This window comes from Atractosteus spatula, chromosome 4, assembly GCF_055471065.1.
Source record: "Atractosteus spatula isolate fAtrSpa1 chromosome 4, fAtrSpa1.hap1, whole genome shotgun sequence".
Classification (NCBI taxonomy): Eukaryota; Metazoa; Chordata; class Actinopteri; order Semionotiformes; family Lepisosteidae; genus Atractosteus; species Atractosteus spatula.
Genome location: NC_142709.1, coordinates 15,504,790 through 15,518,138, shown reverse-complemented (window position 1 = coordinate 15,518,138; position 13,349 = coordinate 15,504,790). Strand labels below are relative to the sequence as shown.

The 13,349-nt window shown below is 39.1% G+C and overlaps 1 protein-coding gene across 1 annotated transcript in view; it reads left to right on the top strand.

The window, feature by feature from the left end:
* The first annotated feature begins 2,922 nt into the window (after positions 1-2,922).
* The window catches only part of fstl1b (follistatin-like 1b), a 51,584-nt gene continuing 41,157 nt past the window's right edge, over positions 2,923-13,349 (top strand). The window contains exons 1-2 of the mRNA XM_088914856.1: positions 2,923-3,053; positions 3,165-3,221. Of these exons, the coding sequence (XP_088770982.1) occupies positions 3,165-3,221 (57 nt within the window). The 5' untranslated portion in view covers positions 2,923-3,053. The remainder of the gene's footprint in view (positions 3,054-3,164; positions 3,222-13,349) is intronic.

Genomic DNA, 13,349 nt, shown 5'->3' with positions numbered 1-13,349 from the left:
TTAGAACTCCAGTTAGAGTAAACTGGAGAGTCCTAATAAGAAGATGAAATCACCAAGGGCAAACAGAGGATTAATGGAACACATTGCCACTGGAGGAATAATATTAGCATCACACACCTCTGAAAACCTGACAGCCTTTCATTTTAAGATTAAACAATTGTGTCAGGAACAGTAAAGTGGGAATTCTTGTTGCAGAAATCCTTCCTCTAGTTCTCCCAAGAACAGTGTTTTTCCAAAGGAAAATGAATTTCCTTTGATGCTTGGGATTATGGCCTTATAGCAGAGAAAGAAAGATGACAGTCTATTGAAGCATGTAGACAAGGAACAACTGGAAGTGACATTCTTCAAAGACTGTTGCTGCAAGTAACAACAATCTGTGCTTTAGCTCCATAACTTACACACAATAACCATGTCTCTTTCAGGGCTCAGCTCAAGGTTTGCTGCTGAGGCTGGGCTCATCCGCTGACACTTAGGCTGATGAAATAACATGAAATTTAATTGCATGGGGCTAACTTCCCTGTCAACTTCTAAACCTTCCCCTGCTAAACATTTTCAGGCCTGCAAATAATTTCTACTCTGATCAAATTTACTTTGACATATAAATCTACAGATATGTTATAACTTTATTATTATTATTATTATTATTATTATTATTATTATTAAAGATTATTATTTTAGAAGTTATTTAGTATTATTTAAGAAGAACAAGTGTAAACATTTTAAGTTTCGGTAGCTGTGACCTATACAGACTTTGTTTTATGGTGTGCTCGCTCCCTTTTCTCTGTTGATGCTACAGAGATGATATACAAATGCTTGCAAGTCTCTTAATGGCAATCACTGTACATACGTTATTCATAGTGATGGTTAGCTTTTAAGGTAAAATTCTTGGGGTGGTAATATTGCAGCAGCAAGAGTGTGTAAGAATGTACAGTAGCTCATTGGTTGTGAACAGAGTCTTGTAGAGCAAGGTGAAGGAGCTGCTGAACTTTTAATGGGGTGTTTGTACTTCCATAAGCAAGAAATGATCTTAATGCCATATACAGTATGTGCACTTAATTGTATCATATAACCATAGGATCTTCAAACGGCCACATTTCTTTTGCAGTATTTAATTGAATGATCTACTGTACATGTTGAATAAAGTACATTATATTGAATGTAGGATTTCACTTTTGTAATTCACATTACCGGGAATGACTGGGAAACCTAATGGACAGAGGTCAGAACCCACTTTAAAAATAATAAAATCTTAAACATAACCGCTGGCTTTAGAAAATTCTTTCTTAGGCTTTTCTCATGGCAAAGTGTGAACAGCCTTTCTTCTTTCATTCCCCGAAGCTGCCAGAGTCCATTTGCAGACCGCATTAACACAAATAACCTCGGAAGACAAAATCTGAAATTATTACATTCCTTTTTCTACTCGTTCAAGGTGCAGGTAGTTATTTTCCCCCGTAAAATCTCCCAGTGAATTAGGCTGTGGAATAAGTGCCTTTAGCACAGTCTTTTTTAAAAGTCTGTTCTCAAAATCGATTTCATTGTTCACATTTTACAGCATATCCAAATGCTAAAATGCTCTCCTTGCTAAATAATTACTAATACTAGGCTGTGGTACTCTTGATTTCCCTTTTCTGTTGTTAATATAATCAATGAATACGCTTCTTAATTCGACACGCTCTTATGTGATTTAAACCAAATCCAAAACCAAAGCTAGCCAAACCTAGCTGCATCATTAGGAAGATGAACTCAAAGTATCAGACTTCTGAGAACATCTGAAATAAATCAGTTTTCTTACCATGCAGGGATCTGGGTGAGATGGCATACACCCTGTTTTAGCTTATCTGTGCAAAATGTGTCTATTAATATTTAATCACTAGGTATTTGTTCTCTGAATCTGTTTTTCAAATGGAAGTGTGGAGAGCTATGTATGAATTTCATGCAAGATTGTAAAAAGATCATGCTTTAAATTTAGACATATTATGGTTTTCTGTGTATAGTGAGTGGTGTGTAACTAAGCAACCTGTGTTTGAAAATAGCATATGGGGTCTTATTTAAAATAAATCAGTTTAAGGAAATTTACGGTAAATTGATATTTTCATTGGCTGAGTCAGGACTTAAATTAAACCTAAAGGTGCTAAGCCCTTATTCCTAAATACATCATAATTCCACCTGTATTCCACAGAGGCTGAAGTCCCCTTTAGAGAAGATGAAGATGATGAAGACCATCAAGAATGGCACAGCCAGAGAGCAGGCCAGAATATCATAACTCTAACATGGCCTATCCATCCTGTCTCCCCCTCACTGTGTGGAATTACATTTCATGGATTCAAAAACATTTCCCTTTAACCACTTCCTGGAGCTCCCAGAGACAGATGTACCAAATATGCACAAGGCACAGTTAACTCCACTAAGATTATACAAGTGCTGTTTAAACTTTCAGAATAAACAAGATTTTTTTTCTTATGCTTACGACTTTTATTATCATTACTCAGTGGGCTTGTCGTGATGAACATCATTCCTCCTGGACTTTTTTTTTTGTCAGTTATATGTGTTATTAAAACATGAACACTGTTGTTGGTGTTTTGTAATGGACCTTTTCCACGATTGTTTAAAAATCGGGCGCGGTTCCTTCTTTTCATTTAGGCCTTTAAATACAATGAATTCTTGTCTCTAGCGTGCAATTAATGACTTTGCCCCAGAAAAAAAAGTAACCGCTCCCTCTTCTATATCACTTTTAAGCTGTTTTTTGGCGCGATGTCGATTTTGCAATAATGTACCCCGTTTTATGTTACCATCACCATCTTGCATTGGTGTATCCAAATATCAGTTCGCGGCTAGAAATTGTTCTCCGTGGGGTCACTTTTGCCTCCCAGCTTGGACCTTCAGCTTTCGGCTTTGTCCGCTCCGATCGGCCACGTCACACACGGGGGGAGCAGGGGCCGAAATTCCTGAGCAGTGCTCAAATTTCCTGAAACCCCACACATACCTTCAGTGCGTCTCCGAGCAAGACTGCCTTTTTGCCCTCTGTGAATCTGCGCCCTTGGAAAGACAAAAAGGTACGAAAAGGAGCTCCTATCTTTTTCTCGTTACATCTTCAGTTGTTTCCCTTGAATACTCGGGCTCGCTACCCTTTCTTACGAAATATCGCATCTTTCTGTCTCCCGCAGATGTTGAGGAGCCTCTCAGTATTTGTTCTCCTGGCGGTCGCCTGCTGTCATGCCGAGGTAAGCTGGGTTATTTTTTTAAACAAGCAACATTTCACCCATCTGCATCAGAATAAGGACAGTTCCTGTTTTATCCAGCAATTATTACCATATTTACAAGTTATAGTGAATAAATCATAACTTTGTATAAAAAAGACGGAGTTTTTTTTCAAATAGGATGTTCAGTGTTGGGAAAACCAGCCCTAGATTTAAGCACCGAGTTGAACTTTAAAAATTAGATTCCGGGCGCGGAATAGACTCGATTGTAGTATGATTTCTGAATTACCAGGCGATAAAGATAGTTACAATTGCCTTTAGGTTAGAGTGTAAAAGTAATACTTGGTTACACTACACTAATACTTGGTTAGTAGCCTGCTAATTAACCGGGCTTTTACCTCCTTTTAACAAGCAAATCTAAAAAGTTAATATCCAGCAAATATAGTAAAGTCCCAAAAGTCAGATCGTTAAAATAACCTAATTTTTTTCAAGATGTCTAGGACGGGGTTCTGCTTATTTCTATAGAGCGACGACACCAGTCAATTTGACAACGAAGCTCAAGAATTGCTCAGGCGCTTAGAAGAAAATTTAGGAATGTAGGATGAAGGGACGTGAGGTTTATAATGGTTGTATCAGGATTATTTTCTATCAGCGTTTATTTCACAAAGTGCAGTAAAAGCCTATCATTTAGATACAGATTACATCTGTACTGTATCCTCTCCTATACAGTATGTGAAACGCTTTGGGATGAAAAGCTCACTGCACAAAGCATTAAGTTGTCTGTCTGGCATGTCCCCCGCTATGTCTAAGTACTAAACGATTTTTAAGAAAATGTTATATTGTATATGACATTCCTCTCAAGCAACCGATGTGCGCGCACATAATTTTACCGTTCTCTGTCCCCGGAAACCTAATGTCTAATGTCTAATGTCTTCAAAGCACAATTATCACCAACCTGAACATCATACTATAACAGTCATACTTAATTCACTTTTATGAAATATGATAAACGTTTTGAAACTTTAAACGTTTTGTGATATAAAAAACCAAGAGTGAGAGAAGTCCTTGCTCCAATACCATTGAACAGTATCTAGACCATTGTGTTCTTGTTTAACATTACAGTCAGAAGACCACCCAGGAACACAAATATTTGTGAGGTGGGATTTTAGTTTGTCTCCAAACAATTTAGGGAAAATGCCATACTGTACATAATTGCAGAATGATGTACAGCACATTCACCAAATAAACACTCTGGGAGATGAGCAGCTCCTCTGTCAGTTAACCCTTTCTGTGGCAGTGCTCTGTGGCTCAGGCCAAACAGCAAGTGACAGACGTTAACAGACAGCTGTTAAAGCAGAAAGATAAAAGGATGTTTTTGTTTGCTGGGTTTAATCTGCTCAGAAGCAACAGGGCAGGGAGGCTTGTGTTTCTGACACTGCTGTGTAAATGCAGCTGTTCTCTCTTGTAAGGTAAGGATTGTATGCTGGGCATCAGGACAAACTTGCTCCTGATTGATTGCTCACCTAAGTGCTAAGATCCCAGGCTTAGTAAACAACATCTGACAACCATGATGCTCTCACTGAATTTAAATGTGGGATTGCCTCTCTAATGATACACAGCGAGTGTCTGTTGCTCCGCATACCAGGTGGGCAGCTGTTGGACATCTGCTTGGACCTGTTTTTTTTTAAGTAGCAAAAAGCATCTAATTATAAGGAGCCAGCAGTTTCTCAAATGGTGTAGACTTCTCCATTTAAAAAACTAAATGGAAAACGGGCTATTGCGTGTATAAATGTCTAAGTGTGAGTTCGATTTAAGCCAATTAGGGCCAATAAAATGTGTTCCAAGATGAATACGCCTAAGTATTCTTAATCGATGATAAGATAAGCTGCTCCTTTTGAATTATTACTAGTCGAGCTTAAGACTTTTTTTGTGTGAAAACAGTCGTGTCTATGGGAAGGGCAGGAAGTGATGTATTGTAGCAAACAGCATCAGAATTGAAATGACCTCTCTTAACTCATGGAAGAAGTGATGCTGGAGTGATTGCGTGCACTGAAGTGCTATGAGCACAGTAATACTCTGACTGCCCTGGTGGTATGGAACAGTGTTAGACCCCACCTGTATGAGGAAGGCCTCTTTCTGTGTTTCTCTGTGTTTCTCTGTGCGGCGCAAAAGGGAGGGACTGTGGGAAAAAAAGAGCGACTACAACTGCGAGACTCAGAGAGAATGGTGTATTTGTAATGGCCACAGTCTGCCTCCCACAGCTGGGATTCATTATGTAGGAACCGTGGCAGAGCTTCAAAAGGCCGTTGAACAGTTTTGTCTGGGTAATTCTGAGATGAGATAATACTTCTCCGACATGGGCTGGTGTAGGTTTCATTTGTTGAGACTGCTCGTCTGCGCTGTGAACCTTAGCATCTGCATTCCCAGTAGTGTATGGATTTCCAGATTCTCTGCTGTACGTTTTATCACCACCTCCCAGCTTGGCCCCAACCAAAGGAGAATTGTTAAAAGATCACAGAAGACAACAGACTGCTTGAACTTATTGAATAGTATTGTTGCTCAGGTTGGTTTGATCCACTCACAACCTCCTGACCTGAACTTTTTAAAATAAAATCCAAAGAAATGAAAAAAATCTAAAAATATAGATTCTCCTTTTTCTGCGTCCTTGTTTTTGTGTCGCTCGGTCTTCACTCCTCCTCACTCTCGTTCTCCTGAGTCGCATATTCAAACAATCAATTCTATGCGGTTGTATACTCATGTAGGGTGAGCAAGGGATTGCTGTGCTAATTCAGTATTTTTTTTTATTCTGGAAACCTGAGTATAAATCCATCATAGCCATTCCTTTGTTCTTTTCATGTTGATTTTGTTGATGTGGATCGTCCCCAAATAAGCTCTTAGGACTGGTCGCTCCTCATCAATACTGCAGAAACCTCCTCTGATCTGAAGAACATCTTCCCTTCTCTAGGTCACTGCACTCTCTTACTATTAAGAACTCCCAAGGGCCACATCTTACATCCAAAGGAGGGATGAGATTTTATTTTCTTACGGAAAAAATAATTTGACAGGCATCTGAGATATAAAAAGCGATTTCTCCAATCCATGACTCTGGCTTGAATCAAATGTTTAGCTTGTAGTTTACAACATGATTCAGATTTTTGCTTTGAAATGCAGCAGATATGCTCAGTAAACAGCGTGATCAATCTTCGGCCAGGCTTTCGTTGCTGACATTCCATAGATAAAGATTCCTTTTCTAAACACGGAGTGTATAGAAAATCTGACATTATTGTTTTAAGTGTCAGACGGTTTGCAAAAGTTACCGATGCTGACATTTAGAAAACAAGAGAACGGAAATGAATTTGTCCAGATCCCGTGACAGCAGAGACATTTGCAGCTACAGTAGGTAATTGTACTGACATATCTGGATGTCTTTCAGACTTATTACCAAATAAACCTGCATCTGAAAGCAGTGGTCTCATTTTAAAAGCCTAGAAAACTATTACATTAATGAGGTGTTTATTTTATTGAGAGCTCACTGGATCTGCTAAATAAAATCTCCGTTTTGTAAGGAATGACAGCCTGTGTTTGAGATTTGAATTTCGATTTCTGTGTCTTAATGATACAGTAAATGGTATATTATTTGGAATTTAAATTATCCTTTGTGATTAACAGAGATTATTCTTAATCTCTATTTTTCAATGGCATCTTTATTAAAAGGAACAAGTAAAGGTTTATTCCATGCTGAAAAGAGAAGAAAGAAAACACAACGTTTTGGCTGTGGAGCCTTCTTCTGGTGTCAGCTCCACAGCTGAGATGTTGTGTTGTCTTTCTTCTCTCTTCAGCATGGAATAAACCTTTACTTGTTCCTTTGCAGCCCACGCATGCTGACGCAGCTCCCCACCTGAACTGTCTTGATTAAAACTTCATTATATCAAATATTGATTAAAGATGGCATTTTTTTCTGCTTATCCCCCCAATAGCCCCACTAGAAGTACTACCCTGGAATTTCATAAATATTTATGATCTGCTGTACAGTGACATTCAAAATTTTCAATAATCAGAATTAACTGTTTTGCTTCATAATTGTACTAATTTCACACAGGGAGAATTTAGAATCGTGAAGTATTGCATCTAGGGTGATTGTTTGGAGAGAGGTTTTTTGCAAGCAATTTTAAATTCTGAAAATTCCAAATAGATACTTAGTTTCTCATTACAGTGTAATAGGGAAACTAGTTTTAAATACTGAAGACTGCCAAATGTCTGGTAAATTCCAATCAGTGTGACACTCTGAAATGGTGTAATTAAGTGTCGTAGTGTCTGTTGCCTCCAGACTGAAGTCAAATAGCCTTCCCTGAAAGTTTTGTGTGTCTGCCTATATAAATGTCAGTACCATTTTCTTTAAAACTGTTACTAAAATAGTACTTCAGGTGCTTCTGGTTTAATAAGCAAATCAGTTCTCAACATGAAAGGACCCAAAATTTTGTTTTGGAGTTTCCAGATGATGTCAAAGGATTTTCATTCCTTCATTTTACCAAGCAAGTCGATTGTGTACAAATTCCCTTTTACTATGACAGCCCGGAGACCCATTCACACAGCAGAACATCTGCTGAAGGAACTGGAACACTTTGCTCAAGGGAGCGGCAGCAGCAATGCCCTACACAGAACTGGACTCCAAACCCCAGCTCTGCACTGCTGCCCCCTAGCTCCCGGGGGGTGTTGACGCAAGATATCATGCTTTTTATTACTTGCAAAATGTGTACATTTATTAATGACAAAAAACCCAGAGATAAATATATAATGCTGGCTGATTCTGGATTGTATTCCATTAGATACATCTCTGTTATTCATTATATCTACTCAGTGATGCTGTAAATGAAGTTTCTGCACACCGCCAAGCTGATTGTTAATTAGCAGTGAATTGCTAATAGTGCATTTTTTAGCAGAAATGCAGATTTTATCATACGAATGACATTTGTCACATAACTTATAGCACATATACACTATGAAACAGCAATATGTGTTAGAATAACAACAATTCTAGAGTGCCTGAAAGACCAGTGAGATTTTGAACTTATTGTACTTTCTTACTGCAGTTAGATGTCTTGCGTTGTGTTATGTTTGTGTTACGTTTGCTTGTAAATGACAGGTAAAGTAGACATGAAGCCTACTCCCAGCATGTTTAGACAAAATCAAAAGTTAAGATACAAATATGTCATTTTTTGGTATTTCTGTATATTATTATTTACAATTCTAAAGGGCAAACCCCTTCAAAAACTAATTTTCATTTCATGAATCTTAGAATTCACAGAATTCCAAGAGTCTGTTTAATCAAGGACTACCGAGCACAGGATGTGCTATAAGAGGCATTTAAAATTTATGAACTTCCAAGGCAGTGATCTAATACCCTGATGAATGCAGTTTTGCTGTCATGTTCTAGGCTCAAGTGAAACTCTTTAAAGTATTCATGCTTCTAAAAATAAAGAAGCGACAAAACATATTTTATAGAAACGGAACCCAAAACAGTATTTCCACAGTGATACAAGGCAGCTCTTTTATTATGGCTAACAAGTAATTAAATATCGTTATTTATATGGGATCATTTTTAATGATTCAGATTCCCAATGACAATTTGAAATGGCTTGCAGATGATGTGCTTGTGCTGAGAGTTCCTTCTTGAACCGGTCCTTTACTGGTAAATCAAAGTCTGACTGGTGTGTTATGAAGCTGGAGTGTCACCATACCAGTCTAAAAGCATCCAACTGGGCTTTCCTGCTGTGTCCTGGAGTGCTGGAGAGGGAGTGTCATTAAAAACAGTTTTATAAAGAGATTAATTGTGCAAAACCTAGCATAGACGGAGTGGCCAGCCGTAGAAGAGGTTAAAATTTAAGTTCTCAATATCTGATCTGCAAGGCACAGAGAGAAGCCACTCCCTGTCTGTTATTCTTGCTTCAAGGTTTTCTGGTCAGACTGTTTGGATCTTCGATAGCAAGAGAATGTGTTGGAGAGGGAAACTTTACAGTAAGTTGCTTCATGCAACAGCGAACAGGCAGGTGTGACATCCAGTAAGTACAGAGATGCCCTTGAGATTCAGGCAGGCTATTTCCTGCCATTTCCCCTGGCAAGGTTAACAAAGAGGACAGATGAAGGACTGCTCCACTATGAACTGAGCGTCTTTGAAAAAGACTAAGGCGCATTACAGCCTACAGACAAAGTGCTCTGACTGTGACTGTGCTACTGCTCTGATGTTTTCAATCTGCTTAGCATGTGTTGAGTAGAAATTGACATTCCATTCTTGGAGCAAGCTGGTTTTGAATGATCTCAACAGTCACATCTTTTTCTGGTTGTGTTCCTGAGCATTTGCCTAGCAGAGCTATGTTGTTAATGGTAGTGTTGTTCAAATTCAATACTGTGTTGTCTTAGGATGTAAGAATGCTAAGGATTATGGATTTTTTGGGATGTGTTTTGGAAATGTTGTGATGAATTCTTGGCCAATAATACTGTGAATTAATGTGGGATAGCTTTAGATTTAAGATAAAAGTGTAGTTTTTGCTTTTTTTAACCCTTTTTGTATCGTAAACATAATATGAAGGATGGGTATGTGCTTAAGCATTCAGTATGTGCTTAAAGTAGAACACCAAATGCATAAGGATATGCACTGTGTAAAACTTTGCTTTGGCAGGGCAGTTGATGCTATTCTGGCTTTGGCAATGAGATTCCAAAATGATCAAATCAGATGATCCTCTGAACAGACGAAAATACCAACATCCTACAAGTCCAGTAAGATTACAAAAATGAACTACAGGCTGAGGAGCTTGAACTATCGGGGGGGGGGGGGGGAATCCACAAGCAGTAAACACTTTCAAATATAGAAAGAAAATTGTTCCAAAAAATATGAGTTCTTTCTAATGAGAACACGATTAGTTTAATGGCATGGCTGTTACACAGGCTTTCAATGAGGATTTTTCAGCTTTTCTTTTTTTTTAAGCCTGTTCCATGGCATGGCCAAGTTGTCTCCAGTAAGAGTGCGCTGACCCTGGAAAAAATGTCTCGTGCACTTAAAGACCAAATTACCTGGATATGTGCCCAAAGAGGCCCTGTGGCCAACTGTTGTACCTCAACACAGTTCCGTTGTGAAATCAAATACTGGGCATTTAGAATTCGGATTCATGTCGTTTGCCCTTGGCTGTTGAGCAGAGAAACGGGGGGGGGAGAAAACTGCATTGCACTGTCCAGGCCTCAGAGACTGCAGGGCCTTGAGGGTGGAGTGCTTTAGTTATTTTAACTGCTAGCAGATGTGCTGGGGTCTTTGTTCCAAGAAGCAAGGGCGCCTTTTCCTTCATGCTTTCTTTTCTTCGGTGTTTCTTTCAAGCTGAGAAATAAATACAGCGCTCGCTCTCCGAGTTAAAAAAATAAAAATCACTGTACTGGGAAACCTTACAGGACTAAATTTCCCACTCTTTTCTGGGAAGCTGCTGTTCTTTCAGACTAAGATGACCAGTTAATCCTTTCAGTGAATAAATGCTGTCAGGAGAAGAGCCTGAGGTAGTGTTTGTGCTTTTCTTACTTTGAGTCCGCTGGCGTTTCCCTGCTCCGGTCCCTTTTTTGGGGCCTTCATTCAGAATGCTGAAGGATAGTAATCAGGCCCCATTCATCAGCTGCCTTTTGTTTTGTTTTTTGCGATTCAAGCAAGGAACGGAATCTTTGCATTCCAGAAATGAATTTGGAAAACCAGAAAGAATCAAGAACCAAGACTGCTGTGAAAGGTTTTGTTGAAGAATACAGTGAATCCGTTAATGCTAGAGGGGGTAAGAATTGAGCTCCTCTAATGATCACATCCCTGGCTCCTCAGTGTCTTTCATGTATGTCTTTACATGAGGCCCTGTGCTCTAAGGCTTTTTAGTTTTATAATCGTCAGGGGCACTGACCGTGCCAACCTATTAGACAAGAACGAAACACGAAATGGAGGACATGATGGAAACCACAGGAGAGTGCATTTGAAACTGAAAAAAGAAAGGGCTTCTTCACACAAAAGTGATGTGTTGTCTGGAACAAGCTCCTCAGCCATCTTGGAAGTTAATACCCTGGCTTCCTTCAAGAAAAAAAAAATTGAAGTCTTTGGATGAATTAGTCACCGGAGATCAAACGGGCAAGATGGGCAGAGCGACCTCCTCTTATTTGAAATTTTCTTATGGTTTAACATCACTCACTATGTGTTGTCCTTAAAATTGGATTGTGCTTTGACTATGCTAAACACAATACACATAGACCAATGACATTCTTTTTTTCATGCTTGTTTCACTGTCATAAACATTTCTCCTGTTTCTAATTGAACTTGATGAACTGCTACAATTTTACATAAGCTAAAATATATTGCATAAAATGAAGCACGGACCACAAAGTGGGATGGAGAACACACATTGCCCTCCCCCTTGACCCTTGACTACAGCTATAGGGACAATTTTGAATGGCTAATATATGTCTGGGAGACAAATAGAGTACCTGGTAAAAACCCATACAAACACAGAGGAATATGCAAGTTCCACACCTCTTTGGTGCCTAATTTATTTTAGTGTATATGCAAATGTAAATGGCTGTATTCAAAAATAAGACTGCTAAGATGTGAATCTATATGAAATATTAAGCATGTGCTGAGATTTTTTTTTAAAGATTTAACCAATGGAATTAGCCCCAGTTTATGGCACATTAAGAGGCCATTTTCAACTTGTTTTGCGTTTGCTGCTGTGTTTAAACCCATATTGTTTAATGTCCCGTGTTTTTGCAATCCAGAAATCACTTTTTGCAAAGCAAAACAGTGCGGCAGCATCTCAGGTTTTTCACTTGTCATGCGGTCTTGTGAAAAACAGCTTTGCCTCATTTCTTACCTACACAGGCCTTTTCCTGTTTTTTACCTACACAGGTGGACTCTAAACTGGCTGTGATTGATGCTGTTGTATCAGCCTTCCCCACATTTCATTTATGTAGACAGGTCCAATCTGAAAGCACTATGCTCTCAGTCCACTTGTCTTTTAAATTTGCCACAGGTGCCCAACTAATTGAACAGCTCCTATCCATGGGGCTAGATAAATTGTTCCCTTAACTGCTGATCAGAGATTAGTTTCTCCTGGGCCCGTAATTGAGTGTGCAGCACATTTCACAAATAGAAAGGGAGACAAAACATAAAGAAGCAGAACAAGCAGACGGATATTCTCGCTGATTCAAGCCCCTCCAAGCACTGGTGATTCTTATGTGACAAGTGCAGCAGTATTCTGTCTCTGCTTGGATTCAGTCCTGGTCATTTTTGGACCCAGGTCCAACACAGCACCACTTTCTAGCCACTGGAGAATTCCACTCTGCCACAAGACCAAGTTCGTTGCTGTGGCAGTGTTTTATACTGTCTAGATTTCAGAGGGGGTGATGTCACTCCTCTACAATCAACTAATTTTCAGTCAGCCAGTGGAACAGCCTAGATGTGAACTAGCAGTGTCTGGCACATAAGACACAATCTGAGAGTCCCTTTACTGGCTCAGCAAAACTCCAGGTAGCCCCTGGAATGCAAATTTGTGACTTTTAGCAAGTGACAGTGAATTATTTTGGATTTGCACAGCTGCAGAATGAGTCATGAGAGGGAGGGTTTGTTTTTTTGTGTTTATGACCCAGAAAACAGAGAGACGGAATACTTGCTCTGGGCCTCACTTAAAGTGCTCTGCAGGGAGAGCAGACTATTCTCTCTGCACTTGTTTTCCTACAGTACTTTATTAGTCTTATGTATGACTAATAGCAGGAAACAAATGACCACAGGGACTTCCAAAAAACAGTCATGCAGGGGGTTGTAAACAGGAGAACTACAAACTAAATTGTTTTGCAGAAAAAATTGTATGTAGTATCAAAATTAAAGCTATGCATTAAATGCAAGTAGATTCACCTATCACCAGAAAGTGGCTTATTCCTGGCCTGAATCGCAGCAATCTGAAGGCTGTCTGGTAGGTACTAGGCACAAGGTGGGACATGCATGTCTAAAATATTTCCTTGAAGACAGGTATGTATTATGGGTTTTGCTTCAAACTGTTACATTCTTCAACCTATATTTGAAAAATGTTTTTTTTAATTTATATGTATCATTTGCATAGGTCTCCTGGCCTGAACATTAGATCTATC